Source organism: Felis catus, chromosome A2, assembly GCF_018350175.1.
Source record: "Felis catus isolate Fca126 chromosome A2, F.catus_Fca126_mat1.0, whole genome shotgun sequence".
Lineage (NCBI taxonomy): Eukaryota > Metazoa > Chordata > Mammalia > Carnivora > Felidae > Felis > Felis catus.
Window position 1 is genome coordinate 1,052,568 of NC_058369.1, and position 21,821 is coordinate 1,074,388.

General features: G+C 66.9%; 1 protein-coding gene across 1 annotated transcript; it reads left to right on the plus strand.

Annotated features, from left to right (window-relative positions):
- Nucleotides 1-664: 664 nt before the first annotated feature.
- Nucleotides 665-20,816, plus strand: ONECUT3 (one cut homeobox 3). Its single transcript, XM_023241230.2, has 2 exons — nucleotides 665-1,862; nucleotides 20,524-20,816. The coding sequence occupies exons 1-2, from the start codon at nucleotides 665-667 to the stop codon at nucleotides 20,814-20,816; spliced, it is 1,491 nt and encodes a 496-aa protein (XP_023096998.2).
- Nucleotides 20,817-21,821: the final 1,005 nt, after the last annotated feature.

Here is a 21,821-nt window from a genome sequence, read left to right on the forward strand (position 1 = left end):
GAAGCAGGCAGTGACTCCCTGTACGGTGCTCCCATAGGGGAAGCCCAGCTTGCACAGGAACCTGCCTCGTGGGGTCCGTGTGGGCCAGAGGCCAGAGGGGGGACAAGTGGACCCCAGGCCCCACCCAGCCACATTCCTCCGTGTTCCTGGAGATAGATTTGGGGGCGTCAGGCAGGAAAGTAACCTTCCTGACCCTCTGGGGAGAGACACAGAATATGAGGTGTAGGGGATGAGGCTCCAGGCCCCACCTCGGCGGGGTCTGTCCTCCGAAGCCCGCCCGGCTGTCCCCGCGTCCGCCGGCCCCCCTGTTGGAGAGGGGGGGACGCGGACCGGCGCGGAGGCTGGGGACCCCGGGAGCCCGAGTCTGGCCCACTCCGGCCCGCCTGGAGCTCGAGGGGGCCGGAGCGGGCGGAGAGCGAGGCGGCGGGAGGCGGCGGAGAGGGGAGCGGGTGGGCGGGGGTGCTGACGTCAGACCCGGGCCCGGGCGCCGGCGGCCGCTCCCCCGCCACATCCTGGTGGCCGCGCTCGCAGCCGGGCCGGGCGGTGCGCCGCGCAGCCGGGCAGCCTCGCGCGCAGCCACCGGGGAGCGGGCGGGGGCCATGCGGCGGCCTTGAGCGCGCCGGGCCGGCGCCGAGGAGCGCGCGCGGCGGGCGAGCGGCCGAGCATGGAGCTGAGCCTGGAGAGCCTGGGGGGCCTGCACGGCGTGGCCCACGCGCAGGCGGGCGAGCTGCTGAGCCCGGGCCACGCGCGCTCGGCGGCGGCGCAGCACCGCGGCCTGGTGGCGCCCGGGCGCCCGGGCCTGGTGGCCGGCATGGCGAGCCTGCTGGACGGCGGCGGCGGCGGCGGGGGAGCCGGGGGTGCGGGCGGCACGGGCGGCGCGAGCGGCGGCGCCGACTTCCGCGGGGAGCTGGCGGGCCCGCTCCACCCGGCCATGGGCATGGCCTGTGAGGCGCCCGGCCTGGGCGGTACCTACACGACGCTCACGCCCCTGCAGCACCTGCCGCCGCTCGCCGCCGTGGCCGACAAGTTCCACCAGCACGCGGCGGCCGCGGCGGTGGCCGGGGCGCACGGCGGCCACCCCCACGCGCACCCGCACCCGGCGGCCGCGCCGCCCCCGCCGCCCCCGCCGCAGCGCCTGGCGGCCAGCGTGAGCGGCAGCTTCACCCTCATGCGCGACGAACGCGCGGCGCTCGCCTCCGTGGGCCACCTCTACGGGCCCTACGGCAAGGAGCTGCCCGCCATGGGGTCGCCGCTGTCGCCTCTGCCCAACGCGCTGCCGCCCGCGCTGCACGGCGCCCCGCAGCCCCCGCCGCCGCCGCCGCCGCCGCCGCTGGCCGCCTACGGCGCGCCGGGCCACCTGGCCGGGGACAAGCTGCTGCCGCCCGCCGCCTTCGAACCGCACGCTGCGCTGCTGGGGCGCGCCGAGGACGCGCTGGCTCGCGGGCTGCCCGGAGGCGGCGGCGGCGGCGGCGGCGGCGGCGGCGGGGGCGGCGGCGCGGGCGGCGGGGGCACCGCGGGGCTGCTGGCGCCGCTGGGCGGGCTGGCGGCCGCCGGGGCGCACGGGTCCCACGCAGGCGGCGGCGGCCCGGGCGCGGGCGGCGGCCCCGGGGCGGGCGCGGCGGCGGAGGAGATCAACACCAAGGAGGTGGCGCAGCGCATCACCGCCGAGCTGAAGCGCTACAGCATCCCGCAGGCCATCTTCGCGCAGCGCATCCTGTGCCGCTCGCAGGGCACGCTCTCCGACCTGCTGCGCAACCCCAAGCCGTGGAGCAAGCTCAAGTCGGGCCGCGAGACCTTCCGCAGGATGTGGAAGTGGCTGCAGGAGCCCGAGTTCCAGCGCATGTCGGCGCTGCGCCTGGCAGGTAGGAGCGCCGCGCACTGCGCGCGACCCCGGGGGCTCCGGCTCGGGACTCCCCTGCGGGAGCGTCATGTGCGCCCCTGCCGGTTCGTGCAGCCGCCGAAAGGGAGAAGGGGATTGTGCCGCCTGCCACGCGCCCCCCCCCCCAGCAGCCCGGGAACGGGGAGGGGTCCCTGGTTCCTTTTACACTGTGGGGAGGATCCCCGAAGCAGCCTGCGGGGTCGCTCATTGTGTGTGTGGTGGTGGTGGGGGGGGGGGCGGTGCCGAGCCCCGGACGCGCCGCTGCTCTCGGCTGGGGGCGCCACTCCCCGCCTCCCGAAAAGCCCCTGGCTCCGCTTCCAGCTCCGGGCAGAGGGCCGGGACCGTGCACCCCGCTGCCGGCGCGGAGGAGGCCGGGGCCGGGCCCGCGCTCAGCCCTCGGCCCCAGCGCGCGCTTCTTTGTAGCTCGGCCTCGGCGATCGATAGCCCCCTCCCCCTCTCCGGCCGCTGGCAAAGGTCACCCGAGAACGGGCGGGGGAGGGGCGGCCCGGAGGCCTTCACACCCCGGCGGCCGCCTGCCCTGCGCGGTCGCTTCTGGCCCGGGCGCGCGCACTCCTGCCGGCCTTGCCTTTCCGTCCCGTGTTTCCCTCCTTTCTACCTCTGTCTGTCGGGGCAAACTGGTTTCTATTTATTTTTCGCTGGATCTTGTTTTTCCTCCCGGTTCCTCCCCACTCTTTCTCCTTCTCTCCGCCGGGCTCTCTTTCTGTCTCTCTCGCTCACATGGACTCTCAGCCCCCGGCCCCCCTGGGGACCACGCTCCCTCCTCCCTCCCAGCTGACAGCAGCTGGGTCCACACCTGCCCCCAGCGAGGCGGCCTGGCCGGGGCCCCCTCTCCTGGGTGTCTGTGGGGTGCAGGAGAGGCCCGGCCACTGTCACGGGGAAGGGCCTGACCTGAGTGTGTGTGTGTGTGTGGGGGGGGTCTTTCCCTGGCCGCAGGGGGAGGGGGCCGCCGCGGGGACAATAGCGGCCTCCGACGACGCGGGATCGATCGCTTCTCTGCACACAGGGGCGAGTGGAGCTGGAGTGGGCTGGCTCTCAGACTAGGCGCCCCTGGAGCAAGGAGGCAGGGCGGGATTTCTGCCTCCAGCCACCCCGCAGGGAGGGGGGCCGGGGCGAAGGGGCGTAGGCTGCCGCTGGAGGGGGTTCTGGGTTTGCTCCTCCGGGCCCCCTGGCCTGCTGGACAGCCCGGGGAGCCTGCGCTGACACGTGGCCTCAGTTTCCCCCTTCTGTGGAGCCTCCTCTAGGCTTCTTAGATTCCCCGCTTTGGGGAGTGGGAAATGAATTCCCCGCATGTGCGGCAGGTGACCCATAGTGCGGGGAGGTCGTCGTGACATCTCAGAACGGGTGTTAGGAGTCCAGACGTGGGGCTTGTGTAAGGGCGACACCTGTCCTGTCCTGCTCCCCATCGCACATGCAGGGCCACGGGTGCGCTCACAAGGGACACAGGCGCAGACCGCTCTGTGCGATGCAGGTGACATCGGGTGGCAAAAGGGTGCCCTAAGGTGTCAGATGCTAAGTGGCGCTCGTGGAGACGCGTGGACATGGGCATTTGACATCTGGCCACACCTGCCACCCTGGGCCTCCTCCCAGCGCATGTATTTCCGGGGACACCTCTAAGAACACATATCACTGTGCACTCTTCTCCCACACCTGTGTTACTAAACGGCCCGTCACGAATTGCGGCTGCGCATTTCAGCCCCCACGCCCCCCCCCCAGAGGTGGGCCAGGGCGTCCCAGAGCCAGGGACCACAGGCGCGAAGTCCATGCCCCGAGGGGTGGGGCAGGGGGTGTCGCTGCTGCGGGCTGAGGGGCGCCCGACTCCCCCGCCTGGGTCTTCCCTTGCGGGCCCGCGGAGGACTGCAGGTGGGGAAACAGCCGGCCCCCCTTTGGGAAAGTGAAAGTCGGAATCGAGGCTGTCTCGGAGTGCACGGGGCACAGGAGCGGGTGAGCGCGGGGCCGAGCCTCGGGCAGGGCGCTCGGGTGCCAGGGATAATGAGTGGGGACCCTGCGGAGCTCCCTCTGCTCGTCCCGCCCCTGCCCACGCGATGACCCCGCCGACCCGCCGGCTCCACCGCAACTCGGGCGCGCTCCGGGCCGCGTCTACACCACGGGGCTTGGCCTGGGAGTTAGAGGTGGCCCGGCCCGGGCGAGGGGTAATTAGGCGCCGGCCGGCCGAGAGGCCTTTAGTTCCGGTCGCTGCGCAAATGAAAAGCGGTTAAGTGGCGGCAAATCGCGGCGCTTACGGGGAGGCAGCGGGGCGCGTCCCCCTCCCAACCACGCCGCCCGGCACGCCAAGGCCTGGAGCCGCTCCAGGTGCCCCGACCCGCTCCCCAACCCCCCCCCCCCAATCTGGACCCCGCGGGGAGGACTCACCGCCCTGCCGTGCGCTGCGCTCTGGCCAGGCCACCCGTCCCCCCCCACCCCAACCCCCCTGCCGCCGCCGCCGCCGCCGCCGCCTCTCCCTGTGGTGCCCCCCGGGGGACCGCCCCCGCCGGGCTCGGAGGGAGGAAGACACACGCAGACAGACGGACACAGAGAGGCAGAGACAGGTAGGGAGAGACAGAGTGACAGAAACAGAGGGGAGAAAAACCAGAGAACTGGAGACAGAAAGAGAAACAGAAAAGGGATGCGGAGAGAAAAAAGACAAAGAGAGAGAGGCAGAGAAGGGGAGATACTGAAAAGAAGCCGGGAGAGCCCCCCAGGGCAGCTGAGCCGGGGAGGGGGCCCTTAGCCTGCGCGTCTCCCGGCCCACCCTCCCAGCTCCCCACCTCCCTCCTTCCCAGATCCGGGGCCCAGGGGACAAGGGGTGGCGTCTTTGTTTCCGGGAAGCACCTAAGGAATCTGGCTGCGTGGCCCTCAGGGGCCACCCCACTGCCCTATGCCGGCCTGCTCTGGGTGCCTCAGTTTACCCATCTGTCAAATGTGTGTGCGCTGGAGGGGCCAGGTTCTGGGTCTAACATTCTGAGATTCTGGGACCCGCTGGTCCCGGCAAGGCCCATCCTGCAGGACCCTAACCCCACGGCTGCCGGGCCGGCCTCGTCTTCCCAGCCCACACCAGGGTCCTGGGAGCACGAGGCTTGGGGGCTGCCTCCTCTTGGAAGCCTCCCAGGCTCTGACTCCAGCAGTAATTGTGGGAGAGGGACTGGGGGTGGGGGGGAGGGGACTCTCGGCTGGGGCGGGGTGGTCGATGAATTCGAATTACCGTCTCTAATTCATCACCGCCGCCGGTCGATAGCTTCGGCCTTCTTCAAATATTGTTTAAATTGCAACTCTGGAGGAAAAGTATTTTTTGTAACTGATCAGAAAACATATATATAAAATAAATATTAGAAAGAGGCGATTGGAAAAGGGTCACCCTCCTCCTTCTTGCCTCACTGGTGAGCCAGGTGCCCAAATCCTGAGGGCTGTTGGAGGCCAGCATGGGGGAAACTGAGGCAGGAAGGGACCCATTTCTGGAACCAAGTTGCTGATGGCACGTGGCCGGGGCTGGGGGTCTGGAGGGGACGGTCATGGACAGGAAAAGGCAAATCAGGCCTCCATCCAGGCTAAGACGGGCACTTCGCGCCCCCAGCCTCCTCCCCCACTCTGCCACCACCATCCCAGACCGGTGCGGGGGCGGGTGGGGCTGGGCGGGGTCTGAGCCTGAAGGAACCCAGCCCCAAAGGTCAAGGGTCCAACCGAGAGTCCCAGTGGGAGGGATGGCTGTGCAGCTTCTGGGACGACCCCCGCAGGACCCCTACCCCTTTCTGTAAAATCCTCACCTTGAACCCCAAGGGGTCCACATCTCTTCCAGACTCCCCCAAGACATCCCAGCAGAGGACTTGGAGACCTGGGCCTCACCTGGGCTCCCTCACAGACTGGTGGGGTGGGGGCCTGAGGCTCAGTTTCCTCATCTGAGAAATGGACCTAGGAAGTGCTTGTTGAGGCTTTTTCATCAACCACGCCCTGCGGAGCCCCTCAGGGTGCATTCACAGACCCTGCACCCTGAGGCCACCTTGCCTGATCACCCCCACACCCACTTCTCATCTTCAGGGGACCCCACGGCAGCCTGTGATCTGGGGGGTGCAGGAGAGTGGGCAGGGAGTGCGGGACACTGTCGCCCCCCACAGGGATGCAGGAGAGCGTGTCTGGGATTGTGTATGGCACAGCCCAGTGAGCTCTGTGTCCCCCCACCCCAAACCAGGCCCTCCTTCCACCCCAAGACTCGGCTGGGACAGCCCCAGGACCCCACCCAGCTTAAGTGATTCTGCGCCCTCACAGCAAGGCGAGGCAGAGAGGAAGGAAGGCCACTGCCAAAGCCACACACCGTTCCAGCAGGAGGGGGAACAGACCCGGCTTCCCCAGCAGTAAACGGGGCTGGGGGGGGGCGGGCTGAGCCTGGAGGGGCTGAGATGCCCCGGCTCCCACCTCCTGCAAGTGGGGGGACATTCCAAGCAGGTGGCCTGGAGGGGCAAAGGCTCAGTGGACCGAGGCAGAGGAGGACAGCGGGATGTCCCTCGAGGTCACGGCAAGCTCCAGGCGATACGCAGCGTGGATGGCCCTCGGGCAGGTGGACAGCGGGTGCTGCCCTTCTCCTTCCAGCTCCTCTGAGGGTGACAGGGTCCTGGCCCACATGAGCCCCCCAGGGAGGGTGTGTGGACACCGGGTCCCAGCCTCTGCCTCTCCTGCCCCGGCGCCCCCCTCGCTGAAGCCGGCCCTCAGGGTAAGCCTGGGCCCAGCAGTGCATTTCCAGCCCTCCCTGAGCCCTAAGCCCAACCTTGCAAGACAGGGACAGTCACCCGCATGTCACAGTTGGGCACACAGACGAGTCTGCAGGGTGAGGGCCTGGAGCTGGGCTTCGATTCCTTTTTTCTGAAGTCCCAGATCTGGCCATTCTCACCCCTCACTTCTCTCCCGTTCCTGGGATTCTTCCCTATCAGCCATCACCACTCTAGTCTGAGCGATACACCGCCAGCCCCGCTCCCTCCTCCTCCCCCTCCTCCTCCTCCTCCTCTTCTCCTCTGGTCTCCAGGCTTGGCTCCCATCCCTGGTGTGCTCTCTCCTTCAAAGCTGGAGGGGGTTTTTACCACCACTTTGGAGTTCATCCAGCCTGTGCATGCATGCTGCCACGTAGCCTCCCATTACCCCTAAGATGTAGCCAATAGAGGAGGAGGCTCCCGGAGGCAGGTGCCCTGACCTCAGGCTCCTGGAACCTCGTGGACAAAGGACGGGAGGTGGGGAAGCCCAGAGTGGCTGCAAGGAGCCCCCGGGCCCGCACAGCTGGCCTGTGTCTTTGTATGTAGCAGCGAGCCCAGCTTAACAGGGGAGCCCGAGCTGGTTTGAATCAAGTTTTTAATTAAATATGGCCCTTGATCAATAAGGAAGGCAGCGCTAGTGGGGGAGGGGGAGGCTAGGCCAGGAGCCAGGGGCTGCCTGGGAGACCCACGGGACCCTGGGCGGTTTGGGGCACCTGTGGCCTCAGTTTCCCCTCTGCCAAGTAGGTGTAGGTGTGGGTGGGGTTAGGAGGCCTAACCTCCTGCCGGCGGTGGACTCTTGCCGTGTGGACGGATGTGGGGAGTTGGGGGGCCCCTTAGATCCGAAGAGTCAGAGATTCACAGCAGACGGAGGTAGGGGCAGGGAGACGCGCCCAGGACTGGCGCAGACTTCGGAAGGGACGTGCGGAGGCACAAACGTACGTGCGCACGGGGAGGCAGTGGAGACGTCCGCGGGAGCAGGTGTAGACGTGCACATCCACAGTAAGAAACGCGCGCGGACTCTGGCTCAGGAGCCCCATCGGTCTTCGAGCTCAGATCTGGCCTAATGGGGTGGCCCGCAGCAAGGGACCTCTCTCTCCCCAGACACCTGTGGGGGCCACTGGGCGTGACCCACGCGCCCCCAGCGGGGCTTGCTGGAGCACCTGTGTCTCTTGCATCTACACAGTCACCAAGTCCGACTCTACTCCCTAGTGCTCGGGGATTGAGAGGGTCGCATCCATCTACACCGATGGAGGAGGGTGAACCGGGCGGGGGCGGGGGCGGACGGCAAGGGTGGACGCTTCTCCTAAACCCCGGGTGCGCATCCACAAGCGCTCATGCGTTGGAGATGTCAGGGCCTCAATTTCCCCCACCAGGCGAACGCGCCCCTCATTGCCTGGGGAGCCAGCCTCTGCGATGTGCCGCATTGGGCACATCTGTCCTCGGCGGCGGGGTGGGGATCACTTTCCCCTGCGCTCATCCCCTTCCCCGAACGGAGACTGGAATCCCTAGGCCGGTGGGAGCGCACGAATCGGATAAAGAAACCTGCGCAGTGGGAGCGACCACAAAGCCACTGCTCTGACCCTCGCTCCCTTCTGTGCCCCCCGCCTCTTAAAAATGCTGTATTACCATTTCCAACAGTGGACACAGTCGCCTGGTTCCTAATTTTTACGGAACAAGAAGGCACCGTCCAGTCCCACCTTCCTGCAAACCTTTCTCCTCCCGGAGAGACCGTGCGTTTGATCCTGCGCGGCAAGCACTCCTTCTGTTCATTGTCCTTCTCCTCTTTAAACACCCCCCCACTGGGGACACACACACCCCCCTACACACACTGGAAAGCCCGGTTCTGCCTTGCTTCCGCCCCATGACATCAGGAACATTCCCTATCAGGAAACAGTGGTCATTTTTTCTGGCGGTCTCCCCTCTCCCCTTGCCGGCCCGCTGGTGAATGCGTGGGGGGGTTGGGGGACCATGTTGTGCGGGTTGATCTGTAGATTAGCTTCCTAGTTGCTCCGGGCTTGCCCCCCCTCCGGGCTTGGCATCCCTGTTCTTTCTTATCAATGGTTCCCTTCCATCATTTTTTTCAAATCCATTTCCAACTCTGCCACGGTGACTTCTTAACACTTTTTAAACATCAGAAGCTCTGTGAGGTTGGGTACGGGGTGTGTGTGCCCACGCGCTTCGCCCCTGTCTGAGGGTGTCTGAATGGGGGGGGGTCTCCAGGACTGAAGGTCCAAGGGTGAGCCGCCCCTAGATACCCCAGCTCCCCAACCCCAGGCAGTGGGGCCCCCCCCTCCAGATGGAGCCCCCGGCGGGCAGCCCAGAGTCCCTGTGGAGAGGCTCCTTTCCCTGATAAGTCTTTGAAAGGTTCAGAACTAATTTGAAAACGTGGCCATTAAAATCCCATCTGGGGGAGCCCGTAGGGAGGGAGGGAGGCGAGGCCTCTCCGGAAGGCTGGGCGCCAGCCAAGGTGAGTCCAGAGGCCTGGAGGAGAGGTGTGTGGGGACAGACGGGAGGGCAGGGGCCTGGCTCAGCCCCGGCTCCTTGGAGATGACTCTGTGCCCCACCGTGGGAGCCCCTTTCTGGCCCCCTCAGGGGTACGGGGTGCAGATAAGGAGGGTCAGTGTGTGTTCCAGGCCCCCCTCGGCGACTCGCTGTGTGACCTTGGGCACATCATCCACCATCTCTGGGCTGGGAGGCCGTGGGGGATGCTCAGGGCAGCTCAGCCCAGTGGGGACAAGCCACCAGGGTGGGGGCACCACTGCTCTCCGCAACTGGGGCCCGGGAGGCTGGCGGCTGGGGCGGGACGCATGCGTCGCCAAGGAAACCGGTCATCATCCCAGCCGGAGACCGGCTCCGTGTTGAATTGTCTGCTCCATGAGGCCAGAGCTGAGCACGGGAGGTGGCCAGAGGGGAGGGGACGGCGGGCTCCAGCTCCCGCTCCCACACCCCCCACCCTGTGCCCAGGTGGACAGGCAGTGGGGGGGTGCAGACACCCGGTGCAGGGGAGGGAGCCCACGAGAGCGTCTTAGTTGTTGCTGACAGTGTGACTGACACGGAGGGACCAGGACAGTCATTCAGGTGCCAAGCTGTGGCACCACGATCCAAGTGTCGTCTCCGTCCAACCAGCCATCCAGGTGCCGCTCTGGCGCATTTCTCTTCTTGGCTTCACTGGACGCCCCCCCCCCTTCCCATCCAAGACCAGCCTGCATACGCAGCTCTGTCCCCACTTGGAGGCGTTCTAGAACCCAGCTGGGCTCACATCTCCCCCCCACGCCTCCCCGCACCCTTACACCCCTCCACCCCTCACTGCCCAGAGCCGGGCGGCCAGCGCCCTGTTCCGGAACAAAGTTGCCCCGGCTTTCCGGTGATGCATGGGGTTCCACCTCAGGGAGGCTGTCCCCAGATGCACCGCCGGGCACACAGTGGGTGCTTGATGAACGCAAGTGGCACGCGGGGGAGGAAAGGGTCCAGGGCGCAGCCTTGGCACCCACGTGGACCCCCCTGAGCACAGTGGGACCGCTCCCTCCCACCGACCGAGGACATCAGGATCACGGGTGGCTGCACGCGCTCCATCAACCAGGAGAGCAGTGTCCACGGAGCACCTGTTCCAGGCCCCCTGTCCCCACTGGCTGGGACTGGCAAGGTGTGGGTGGGCAGCCGGGACCGGGCAGGTAGACAGTCCTGAGCCTCTAGATGGTCCCGGGGCCGGGGGGGCTGCATCCCACCTACCTGGACACACACAGTGAGCTTCCCCCGGGGGGCCACCCGGCCACGGCTTATCGCGCCCCCGCCTTTCGTGACCCTCCCGTGCACAGCGTCCCCTACGCCCCCGTGGCCAGCTGCAAGCGACCGTCACGGCGATGTCTGCTGTGCCCTCATCTCCCTTGAGGCCCACGGACCCACACCCCCTGGGGCTCACCCCTCCCGCACCCCTCCAGATACCCACACCACCGCCCACATTGCTGCCTGTCGCCCCAACGGCTCTGGCTGGGGTCACAGGATGTCCCGGTCATTCACGCTCCCCCCACCCCTGGGGTCTGATGGTGTGTGGACGCCCCCCCAACTGTAGCGAAGCGCCAAGAGCCCACACACGGTGCCTCAACCACACATAGCCCTCCGCCCAGCCGGGACTTTGTGGCAGCCCCACAGGGGCCACAGGGCACCCCAACAGGATGTGGGGGGCAGACAGATGCGTGGGCGTAGTCAGTCCCCCCGAGTCTGGGGATGGCCCAGGACACCCACCGCTGCCCAGCTGCACACCCACACCCAGCGGTCTCTGGGGGGAGGGGGTGGGAGGAAGGGGGGAAGGGAAGGAGGAGGGGGAGGAGGAGGGACGGGAGGGGGGAGACAAGAGGAGGGAAGTGAGGAGGGGAAGCAGGGGAGGGGAGGAGAGGGAGGGAGAGGAAGGAGAGGGAGGCCATGGGATGGGGGGAGGAGGAGAGAGGGAGAGTAAGAGGGAGCAGGGAGAGTGTGTCTATCAGGAGATGGGGGGGCGGCGAACAGGTGGGATCCCAGATCCTTCCCATGTAGACTCTCTCCCATCCACTGAGGGGTGACTGAGTCCGGGGCCCGGCTGCCCCTCCCTGACTTGGGGAGGGTGCTCCGGGGGTCCCACTGCCCCCACTGGCCCACCACCCGCCCAGGAGGGTCACAAGGGACGTCAGTCCCTGGATGAAGACACCCGGCCGGCCGCCTCCCGTGGACCTACCCTGTGCTGGGCGACAGAGGGGACTCCAGGTCAGGCTTGGCCCCCAAGGTCAGGACTAGGGGCCCTGGGGAGCATGCCAGGCTCTGCTGGGGGTGGAGAGAGGGGCTTCCTGGCAGAAGGGCCACTGCTGCTGGTCCCTGACGTATGTGTAGGAGTGCTCCGGCCGGGCAGCCCAACTCTCTCTCCCTTGCCTCAGTTTCTCCATCCCTGCCTTCCCCCGGAAGATTTCAGGAGAGGTGCAGAGGGCAGACCTGACATGGCAGGGGGAGACTTCATGGCCACGTAATAAGTGGAGCCCAGAGGGGCTCCTCCCAGGAACCCCCCAGATGGGAGCTGGGAACCTCATCTCAGCGTCTCAGCCCCGCCATGATATTCAAGACTTTTCAGCTACGTCTTTTCCCATGGCTGGGCAAGGCAGGAGGGAGAAACTGAGGCACAGAGGGCTGACACCGTGCGATACTGCAGGGGTGGCAGGGTTTGAGGGCCCTCTTGGCCCATGGAGGGGTCCCAGCAGCGGGAGGATGTGATCTGCTGACCCCAGCACTTCCTGGGGAGGCAGGAGGCAGGCAGAAGTGAGGTGCTAAGAGGGGTTCCAGGGGGTCTGAAATGAGGGTCCCCCCCAGTTCACCCTCCTTTGCTCCCACCTAGACGTGGACTGGTGGGGCCTCCCCCCTCCTACCTGGAGCCCTGCCCGGGGCTGGGGCTGGCCCGCTGAGGACAGGGCCCTTCTCGGTTCACCTGCTGGGACCCATGAGGGGCTCAGACTTGGGAGCGGGCTCTCAGTCTCCTCTCCTCGACCGACCGCCTCTGGTCTTTTCCCAGGGCCGCCAGGACCTCCCAGGAGCCAGCCCCAGACCCTCCTGGTGCCTGGGCTCCAGAAAGCACCAGACGTGCTAAGATCAGAGCATCTCAGAATCAGTGTTCTTAATATCAGTTTCTCAGTTCCTGGAGGCGTGGAGGGCTGACCCGAACCCACATTTTGAGGGGGCCCCTGTGTAGAGTGGGGGAATCATCATCGTAATGCTGTGAAAAACACAACGGAAGGGCTGGGCAGTGGAGGAGATGGGAAGAGAGAGGTGACAGGGTGGGGAGGGGAGGGGCTGAGTGAGGTGGGAGGGGAGAGGCCGCCGAGGGGACTCGGGGCTGGGTCCTCCGGCTACCTACGAGGTGGCGGCCCCTGTGACGGGGCTCAGCGGTGTAGACCAGGAAATGGGAGGAGGCAAGGGCGCAGGTGAAGCCAACAGGAGGTGAGAGGGAGGGATGGCCATGACAAGAGAGGGGACGTGGGGGCCACCGCAGTGGAGCTCGTGATGGTGGGGCAGCGCCTAGAGCAGGCGAGAGGACCTGTCGGTGTGGTGACGGGAGGCACAGGTGATGGAGGCGATGCCCTGGAAGAGGTGCTGGTGGGGCGGGAGGTGACGAAGGTGGAAGCCACAGCTGTGGTCCCCAGTGGAGATCATCGCGGAAGAGGTGGCCGTAGCAGTGGCATCGCCACAGGAGGCTGGCGCTCCTGGGACGTCCGGGCTCCTCCTCGAGGCTCCCCGTCCCCAGCCCTCCTCCGGGTCAGCCCTTCTCTCCAAGCCTGGGCTTTCGCTTCCGGAAAGGGGCTCATGCCCGCAGCCTGGCCTCCTCTCGGGGAGCCCGGGCGCACAAGGACCGCAGTGGCCTTGGGGGCTGGTGGGGTGATCCCGGACACCAGACAGGATGCCGAGGAGGGGAAGGTGGCGGCGGGGAGGGGTGCGCTGATGGGGGGGGGCGCGTCTGGGCTGCCTCCCCCCCCGCCCCCCACCGCTGGCGCTCACACCTCCGAGCTTCCAGGCTGGGCTGGGGGGCCGCGGGGGATGGAAACCAGGACAAAAGCTGCTCCTGGTAAACAGCTCTGACTGGAGCCCAGATCGATTGGGGCTGTGAGGAGCTGTAATTAGATTGAACACCGGGAAGGGGGGAGAGGGGAGCCTCTTTTTGCTGTGATCGACAAAACGGGAAGTTTTTTCATGACTCTGCTGGGCCTGGCCCCTCCCCCAGCCCCTGCCTCTGGCCCCCCCCCCCCAGGCACTTGATTGGAGCTCGGGGAAGCGGGTGGGAGAGAAGCAGACTGCCTTCCCTCCCTCCCATTGGGGGGGGGCGGGGCGTCCGCCCGGCTCCTGTCCCGCCCCTGCTGGGCCACCTTGGGCAAGTGGCTTGCCTTCTCTGAATAAATGAGGAGGACACTCCCTTATGGAATGATCATAAGGATGAAACGACAGGACACATGTAAGGCTCTTGATGTGTAAGCGAGCTTCCTTGCTTGAAGTAAGCTTTAGGCCCAACGCGGGTCTTGAACCCAGGACCCTGAGTTCCAGAGTCGCAGCCTCTACCAACTGAGCCAGCCAGGCCCCCCCCTCTGTGAGCTTTCCGAGGAGCATTTGTATCTCCGACCCTGCGCGGTAAATGCGTGATGAATTTGTGACTGAACCGAATTAATTAAGTGGATTGATTACTGAATTGGCGATTCCGACAGGTGGGCAAGAAAGGGCCTGTTCGGAAACTTAAAGGCCCGAGACTGAGTTTTGACTCTTACCCTGGACTTGACGCCAGAGTCCCAGCTTTCTCTTAGAGAGAATGGGGGACCTGGGCCCCTCCCTTGACCCTCACAGGGTGGCCAAGTTCCAAGGAGATGGGAGGTCAAGACTGTTCCTTGAACTCCCTTCCAACGTTTCATTCTGCCGACCATGAACCCAGGTTCTTGCCCTCATCTTCTATACACAAAGGGCTGCCTGGCACGCCGTTCATCCGCCATGTCCGGCGTCACCACCTTTCCGTATCCCCGCCACACGCCTTCCCTGTGTCAGCTTCTCGATATAGCTGCAAACACAGTCCTTTGCCGAAATCAATATTCGGCGTCACATCATTATGGTTTCAGGGACTACTGCCCACAGCTGAGCCACACAGACTACTAGGATTGCAACTCCTTTCTCGTACAGCTCTTTGTTTTTCCAGGAGTTAGTGGTTGCCAATCACAAGTTCTCCCCACACTCCCCAACAAAAATGCAAACCAACTCAATGGGATTTTCTACACATATCAGGTCATGTTCGCTTTCCACTTCCTTTGGTGCCGGATGGGGCTGCCCTCCGTGTCCTGGGTGCCTTTGTTCCACGGCCTTCTGGGCTCTCCCCTCCTCATCTTCTGGGGGAGCCTCTCCTTGTCCTGTCACTTGAGTCACACTTTCCTTTTTACAGAAAAAAATTTTTTTTGACATTTTTTTATTTTTGAGAGAGAGAGTGAGCAGGAGAGGGGCAGAGAGAGAGGGGGACAGAGGATCCAAAGCAGGTTCCACGCTGACAGCAGAGAGCCCCAGGCGGGAACTGTGAGACCATGACCTGAGCCAAAGTCGGGGTGTCGAGCGCTTAACAGACTGAGCCACCCAGGCACCCTCCCACTTTCTTTCTTTAATTTACCTCCTCGTTTCGGTGAAACTCATCCTCCGGGAGCTTTCTGAGAAAGGGGGCACGGAAGTCACCTTTTGGAGCCGCCGACTGTCTGACTGTCTTTATTCCACCCTCCTGCCTGGTGTCCGGCCGCGCATACAATTCTAGCTGAATAGAATTTCCCGCAGATTTTTGGAGGCATCGCTGCACTGCTTCCTAGTTCCTGAGAAGCCCCGAGTGCTCTGACTCGGTCCCTTGCGTGATGTCCGGCCTTCCTCGCTGGGAGCTGGTACTGGCTTCTCTTTGAGCCTCAGGAATTTCCCCAGGGTGAGCCTGGGGGGGGGGTGTTTCCTCGTCCATGGAGCTGAGCGCCTCTCGGGCCCTTTCGAATGGGACTCTTGCGTCCTTGAGCGTGGATTTCCCCCCCACGGTCCACTTGCAATGTGTTCCTCTGGTTTGGGACGGCGTCTGAACCTGGCGACGGGCCTGCTCCGGTCCCCGCTGCCCCTACGACCCACCGTCTTTCCCCCACGTGCCGGCTCTGCACCTGCCTCCTACGTCCAGAGACGCGTGCTTTCGAGGCTCCCGTCCTCACGTTGACCTTCCAGCGCTTCTATATTAAGTTCTAAGGGCACCCCCTTCCCTCCTCATTGTCCTTTTGGTTGAACAGCAGCCTGTTCTTGTTTCGTGGGTGCCGGACTGTTCTCTCACCCCTCCCAGAGCGCGTGCGTGTCAGAGCTGGGCCTGCTCAGTCCGCTTTTTCACCCTCTAGCGCCTCTACCGTTCCTCCTCTGTTTTCCTCCTCTGTCCTCTCCCTCCCTCCTTCCCTCCCTCTCTCTCCCTCCCTCCCTCTTTCTCTCCCTCCCTCCCTCCTCTCCCTGTCTCTCACCCCCTCTCTCCCTCCCTCCTCTCCCTCCCCCTCTCCCTCCCTCCCTTTCCCTTCCTCCCTCCCTCCCTCCCTCCTTCCCTCTCTCCCTCTCTCCCTCCCTCCCTCCTTCCCTCCCTCTCCCTCTCTCCCTCCCTCCCTCCCTCCCTCCTTCCCTCTCTCCCTCCCTCCCTCCCTCCTTCCCTCCCTCTCCCTCTCTCCCTCCCTCCTTCCCTCTCTCCCTCCCTCCCTCCTTCCCTCCTCTCCCCCTCTCTCCTTCCCTCCCTCCCTCCTTCCCTCTCTCCCTTCCTCTTTCCCTCTCTCCCTCCTTCTCTCCTTCCCTCTCCCTCCCTCTTCCTCTTCCTCCCTCCCTCTCTCCCTCTCTCCCTCCCTCCTTCTCTCCCTCCCTCCTTCTCTCCCTCCCTCCCTCCTCTCCCTCCCTCTCTCCCTCCTTCTCTCCTTCCCTCCCTTTCCCTCTTTCCCTCCCTCCCTCCTTCTCTCCCTCTCTCCCTCCTCACCCTCCCTCTCTCCCTCCCTCCCTCCCTCTCTCTCCTCAGAGGCTTTTCTAAGCTGCCCAGCAATCTCCAAACCTCACCCTCCTTCATGTTCAATCTTAAAGCCTGAAACAGCCCCATTAGAAGTGCTGTGCATTTCAGGTCGGCGGGAGACGGGGAGGGAAGAGGTGTGTCGGTTCTCACGGGAGCACCCGTTGTCCCCGAGAAATGAGCCACAGCACAGGGAACATTTATTTATTCTTGCAGACGTGTGTGGACATTGATCTGGCAGGCCATCTGGTTCAGACTGTTCCGGAACCAAAAAAAAAAAAAAAAAAAAAAGCCAGTTTGGTGTGTGGTCCCAGGGGACCAGGGGGCCCGGAGCTGGGAGCGGGGATCTCTCTGCCAGGATAGCCTGTGCCCACACTTGCACTTCCGAAGGTGATGGAGTCTCAGGGGTGAGGAGTTGGGTGGGGAGGCAGGACCGGCGGGCCCTCCACCTCCTGCAGCCCCGAGGGTACACGGCAGAGAAACTGAGATTCTGAGCTGCAGCCCCTGGAGGGAGGGAGCCCACGCTGGCGGCCCCCTCTTCGCTTCCGCCCGCTGGCCCCACCGCATTGACGGGAGGGGTCCACTTTGGAGCTCGGGCTTTGGGTCCTGCTCCAGCAGCCACGGGGCCCGGGGTGGCCTCCTGCAGCCTTCTCCCTGCTCCGAGCAGGGGTGTCCGACCTGCATAGCCCCCTTAGGTCCTCCCGGTTCCAGAGGATCCCGAGGGCACTTCAGGGAGGCGGAGTCTGGGCCTCGGCGACTCTTGGGGGAGGGGGTGCTTAGGTATCAGAGTCAGGGCTACGTCAATGTCAGCCTGCCACAGGGTCCCTCAGCTGACCGGGCCTGAGAGGACCGCCCTGGGAGGGAGGCACAGACCCTCCCTTCTGAGACCCGGGTTGCCCCAGCATGCCAGAGAGGTCCCGGGAGATCAGGACGCACCCCTAGGACCTAGTCATTAGCAGCTTCTTCCATCCAGTCTACACTGAGCCACAGCTCACCTGTGGCCTTTTCAGGTCTTTTCCCCACTGTCCCTGCTCTGGGGGTGGGGGGATGTCCATGCTCTGGGGCTTCCCTACTGTCCGGGCTCTCAGGGTGGGGGTTGGGGGTAGGAGCCCTGGGGGCTTCCACACTGTCCATGCTCTTGGGGGGGGTTCTGAGATCTAGGGGGGTCCAAGCCCTGGGGAAGAAGGGTTGGAGCCCTGGGGAATAGGGAACGGAGCCCTGGGGGGGTCTGAGCGGGGGGGGGGGGTTGTTAGAGCCCTGGGGGGGAGGGGTCCGAGCCTTGGGGGGGGATCCGAGCCCTGGGGGGAAGGTGTCCGAGCCCTGGGGGAGAGGGTTCTGAGCCCTGGGGAGTAGGGAACTGAGCCCTGGGGTGGGGGGCTCCGAGCGAGGGGGGGTGTCAGAGCCCTGGGGGGAGGGGTCCGAGCCCGGGTGGGAGGGGTCCGAGCGGGGGTGGGGGGGAGGAGGTGTCAGAGCCCTGGGGGGTAGGGAACCGAGCCCTGGGGGGAGGGTCCGAGCGGGGTGGGTGGGAGGGGGTGTTAGAGCCCTGGGGGGGGTCCGAGCAGGGTGGGGGGAGGGGTGTCAGAGCCCTGGGGGGTGAGGGGTCCGAGCGGGGCAGGGGGAGGAGGTGTCAGAGCCCTGGGGGGTAGGGAACCGAGCCCTGGGGGGGGGGGTCCGAGCGGGGTGGGTGGGAGGGGGTGTCAGAGCCCTGGGGGGTGAGGGGTCCGAGCCCTGGGAGGAGGGGACCGAGCCCTGAGGGGAAAGGGTCCGAGTGGGGGGGGGAGGAGGGGGTGTCAGAGCCCTGGGGATAGGAGTCCGAGGGGGTAGGGGGTGTCAGAGCCCTGGGGGGTGAGGGGTCCGAGCCCTCGCAGGGGGCGTCAGAGCCCTGGGGAGGGGTCCGAGCGGGGGGGGGGGGGAGGGGGTGTCAGAGCCCTGGCGGGAGGGGTCCGAGCCCGGGTGGGAGGGGTCCCAGCAGGGGTGGGGGGGAGGAGGTGTCAGACCCCTGGGGGTTGAGGGGTCCGACCCCTGGGGGGAGGGGTCCGAGCCTTGAGGGGGGTCCGAGCCCTGGGGGGTGAGGGGTCTGAGCTCTGGGGGGGTAGGGGTCCGAGCTCTGGGGGGTAGGGAACCGAGCCCTGGGGGGAGTCCGAGCGGGGTGGTGGGAGGGGGTGTCAGAGCCCTGGGGGGAGGGGTCCGAGCAGGGGTGGGGGGGAAGAGGTGTCAGACCCCTGGGGGGTGAGGGGTCCGAGCCCGGGTGGGAGGGGTCCGAGCAGGGGTGGGGGGGAAGAGGTGTCAGACCCCTGGGGGGTGAGGGGTCCGAGCCCTGGGGGGAGGGGTCCGAGCCTTGAGGGGGGTCCGAGCCCTGGGGGGTGAGGGGTCTGAGCTCTGGGGGGGTAGGGAACCGAGCCCTGGGGGGGGTCTGAGCGGGGGGGGGGGTGGGTGGGAGGGGGTGTCAGAGCCCTGGGGGGTAGGGGTCCGAGCTCTGGGGAAGAGGGGTCTGAGCCTTGGGGGGGTGAGGGGTCCGAGCCCTGGGGGATGGGTCCGAGCCTTGAGGGGGGTCCGAGCCCTGGGGGGAGGGGTCCGAGCAGGGGTGGGGGGGAAGAGGTGTCAGACCCCTGGGGGGTGAGGGGTCCGAGCCTGGGTGGGAGGGGTCCGAGCCTTGAGGGGGGTCCGAGCCCTGGGGGGTGAGGGGTCCGAGCCCTGGGGGGAGGGGTCCGAGCCTTGAGGGGGGTCCGAGCCCTGGGGGGTGAGGGGTCCGAGCCCTGGGGGGAGGGGTCCGAGCCTTGAGGGGGGTCCGAGCCCTGTGGGGTGAGGTGTCCGAGCTCTGGGGGGGGTAGGGGTCCGAGCCCTGGGGGGTAGGGAACCGAGCCCTGGGTGGGGTCCGAGCCCTGGGGGGAAAGAGTCCGAGCGGGGTGGTGGGAGGGGGTGTCAGAGCCCTAGGGGGTGAGGGGTCCGAGCTCTGGGGGGTAGGGAACCGAGCCCTGGGGAGGGGTCCGAGCCCTGGGGGGAAAGAGTCCGAGCGGGGGGGGGGTGTCAGAGCCCTAGGGGGTGAGGGGTCCTAGTCCTGGGGGGTAGGGAACTGAGCCCTGGGGGGGTGGTCCAAGTGGGGTGGTTCGGAGGGGGTGTCAGAGCCCTGGGGGGTGAGGGGTCTGAGCCCTGGGTGGGGTCTGAGCGGGGTGGTGGGAGGGGGTGTCAGAGCCCTGGGGGGTGAGGGGTCTGAGCTCTGGAGGGGTAGGGAACCGAGCCCTGGGGGGGGTCTGAGCGGGGGGGGGGGGTGGGAAGGGGTGTCAGAACCCTGGGGGGAGGGGTCCGAGCCTTGAGGGGGGTCCGAGCCCTGGGGGGTGAGGGGTCTGAGCTCTGGGGGGGTAGGGAACCGAGCCCTGGGGGGGGTCTGAGCGGGGGGGGGGGGGTGGGAGGGGGTGTCAGAGCCCTGGGGGGTAGGGGTCCGAGCTCTGGGGGAGAGGGGTCTGAGCCTTGGGGGGGTGAGGGGTCCGAGCCCTGGGGGAGGGGTCCGAGCCTTGAGGGGGGTCCGAGCCCTGGGGGGTGAGGGGTCTGAGCTCTGGGGGGGTAGGGAACCGAGCTCTGGGGGAGAGGGGTCTGAGCCTTGGGGGGGTGAGGGGTCCGAGCCCTGGGGGGAGGGGTCCGAGCCTTGAGGGGGGTCCGAGCCCTGGGGGGTGAGGGGTCTGAGCTCTGGGGGGGTAGGGGTCCGAGCTCTGGGGGGTAGGGAACCGAGCCCTGGGGGGGGTCCGAGCGGGGTGGTGGGAGGGGGTGTCAGAGCCCTGGGGGGAGGGGTCCGAGCAGGGGTGGGGGGGAAGAGGTGTCAGACCCCTGGGGGGTGAGGGGTCCGAGCCCGGGTGGGAGGGGTCCGAGCAGGGGTGGGGGGGAAGAGGTGTCAGACCCCTGGGGGGTGAGGGGTCCGAGCCTGGGTGGGAGGGGTCTGAGCCTTGAGGGGGGTCCGAGCCCTGGGGGTGAGGGGTCCGAGCCTGGGTGGGAGGGGTCCGAGCCTTGAGGGGGGTCCGAGCCCTGGGGGGTGAGGGGTCCGAGCCTGGGTGGGAGGGGTCCGAGCCTTGAGGGGGGTCTGAGCCCTGGGGGGTGAGGGGTCTGAGCTCTGGGGGGTAGGGAACCGAGCCCTGGGGGGGGTCTGAGCGGGGGTGGGTGGGAGGGGGTGTCAGAGCCCTGGGGGGTAGGGGTCCGAGCTCTGGGGGAGAGGGGTCTGAGCCTTGGGGGGGTGAGGGGTCCGAGCCCTCGCGGGGGCGGGGGTCAGAGCCGGGTGGGGGGGGCGGGGACGAGGCCCGCGCGGCCCCCTCCCCTCCGAGCCGAGCTGACCCGCGTCCCCTGTCTGTCCCCGCCGCGCCGGCCCGCCAACACAGCGTGCAAACGCAAGGAGCAGGAGCAGCAGAAGGAGCGCGCGCTGCAGCCCAAGAAGCAGCGGCTGGTGTTCACCGACCTGCAGCGGCGCACGCTCATCGCCATCTTCAAGGAGAACAAGCGGCCGTCCAAGGAGATGCAGGTCACCATCTCGCAGCAGCTCGGCCTGGAGCTCAACACCGTCAGCAACTTCTTCATGAACGCGCGGCGCCGCTGCATGAACCGCTGGGCCGAGGAGCCGGGCGCCGCCCCCGCGGGCCCCGCCGGCGCCGCCGCCACCTTCTCCAAGGCCTGAGCCCCGGCGGGGGGGGGGGGTGGGGGGAGGGGCGGGGGGGGCGGCGCTGGAGGGGTGCCCCGCCCCGGGGAGGGGGGGACGCCGTGCACAAGAAGGGCCCCTCCCCCTCCAGGCCCGAGGGAGCCCGCCGCGCCCCCCCCCACCCGCCCCAGCGCCCCGAGGGCCGCGGAGGAAAACCAGGGCTCGCGGCGGCGTCCCCCAAAGCGGGTCAAGAAGCACATACTAGAATAAACCGGGTATTGAACAGAAGGAATTCGAAGAATAAGCCCCCCCCTCCTTCCCCGGCCCCCGCCCCCCACGCGGGGAGGCCCGGCGGAGCCCCCCCCCTCCCCAGCCGTCCCCCCACCGACCCCGCCCCGGACCCCGCCCCTCCGAGTCGCCAAAAGCCCGTGGGGCTGGGTCCTCCCCGCCACCCCCCACCCGCACCGAGACCAGCCCCCCTCCGCCGGCAGAACCGCCCCCCCCAGCCGAGAACCCCGCTGCTCGCCCCACACCCCCTCCCGGCGGCCGGGGTTCCTTGTGCCAAGAATCGCCTGCCTTAACGTCTGGGGAGGGGTCGCAGCAGCGGGGGCCGCCGGCGCCCATGGGCGGGCGCCCTCCCCCACCCCGTCCCAGCCCGGAGGGGCCGCCGAGCTCAAACATGCGGGTACATTCCAGACGCCTCCCCTCCCGGCGCCCCACCCCCCGCCAGTTCACTTTACCCTTCGGCACCTTGATGACACGCAGGGAGAGACAGACCCCGGGAAACAGGAAAAAAAAAAAACCAAACCGATTCCACGGAGGAGACACCCGCACGCACGGAATCCCCGCCGGGCGGCGCCGGGCCTGCAGGGGAGGCAGGGGGCGAGCCCGCGCTCGCGACTCTCTCTCCAAGGAGCTGAAGCCGATGCTGAGGAAGGTGGGGTCCTGCCTGCTCCTTTTTTTGCCAAAAAGAAAAAAAAATGACAGACAAGGGGGAAGGAAGGGTCAGAAATGAAGATGAGCCCCCCTCCCACCCCCAGCTCG

Bases quoted from the DNA above. Each gene is read 5' to 3' on its own strand.
- ONECUT3 (XM_023241230.2), top strand. From the start codon at position 665: ATGGAGCTGAGCCTGGAGAGCCTGGGGGGCCTGCACGGCGTGGCCCAC. The intron at 1,863-20,523 runs GTAGGAGCGCCG...CCGCCAACACAG, and splicing joins GTCGGCGCTGCGCCTGGCAG to CGTGCAAACGCAAGGAGCAG.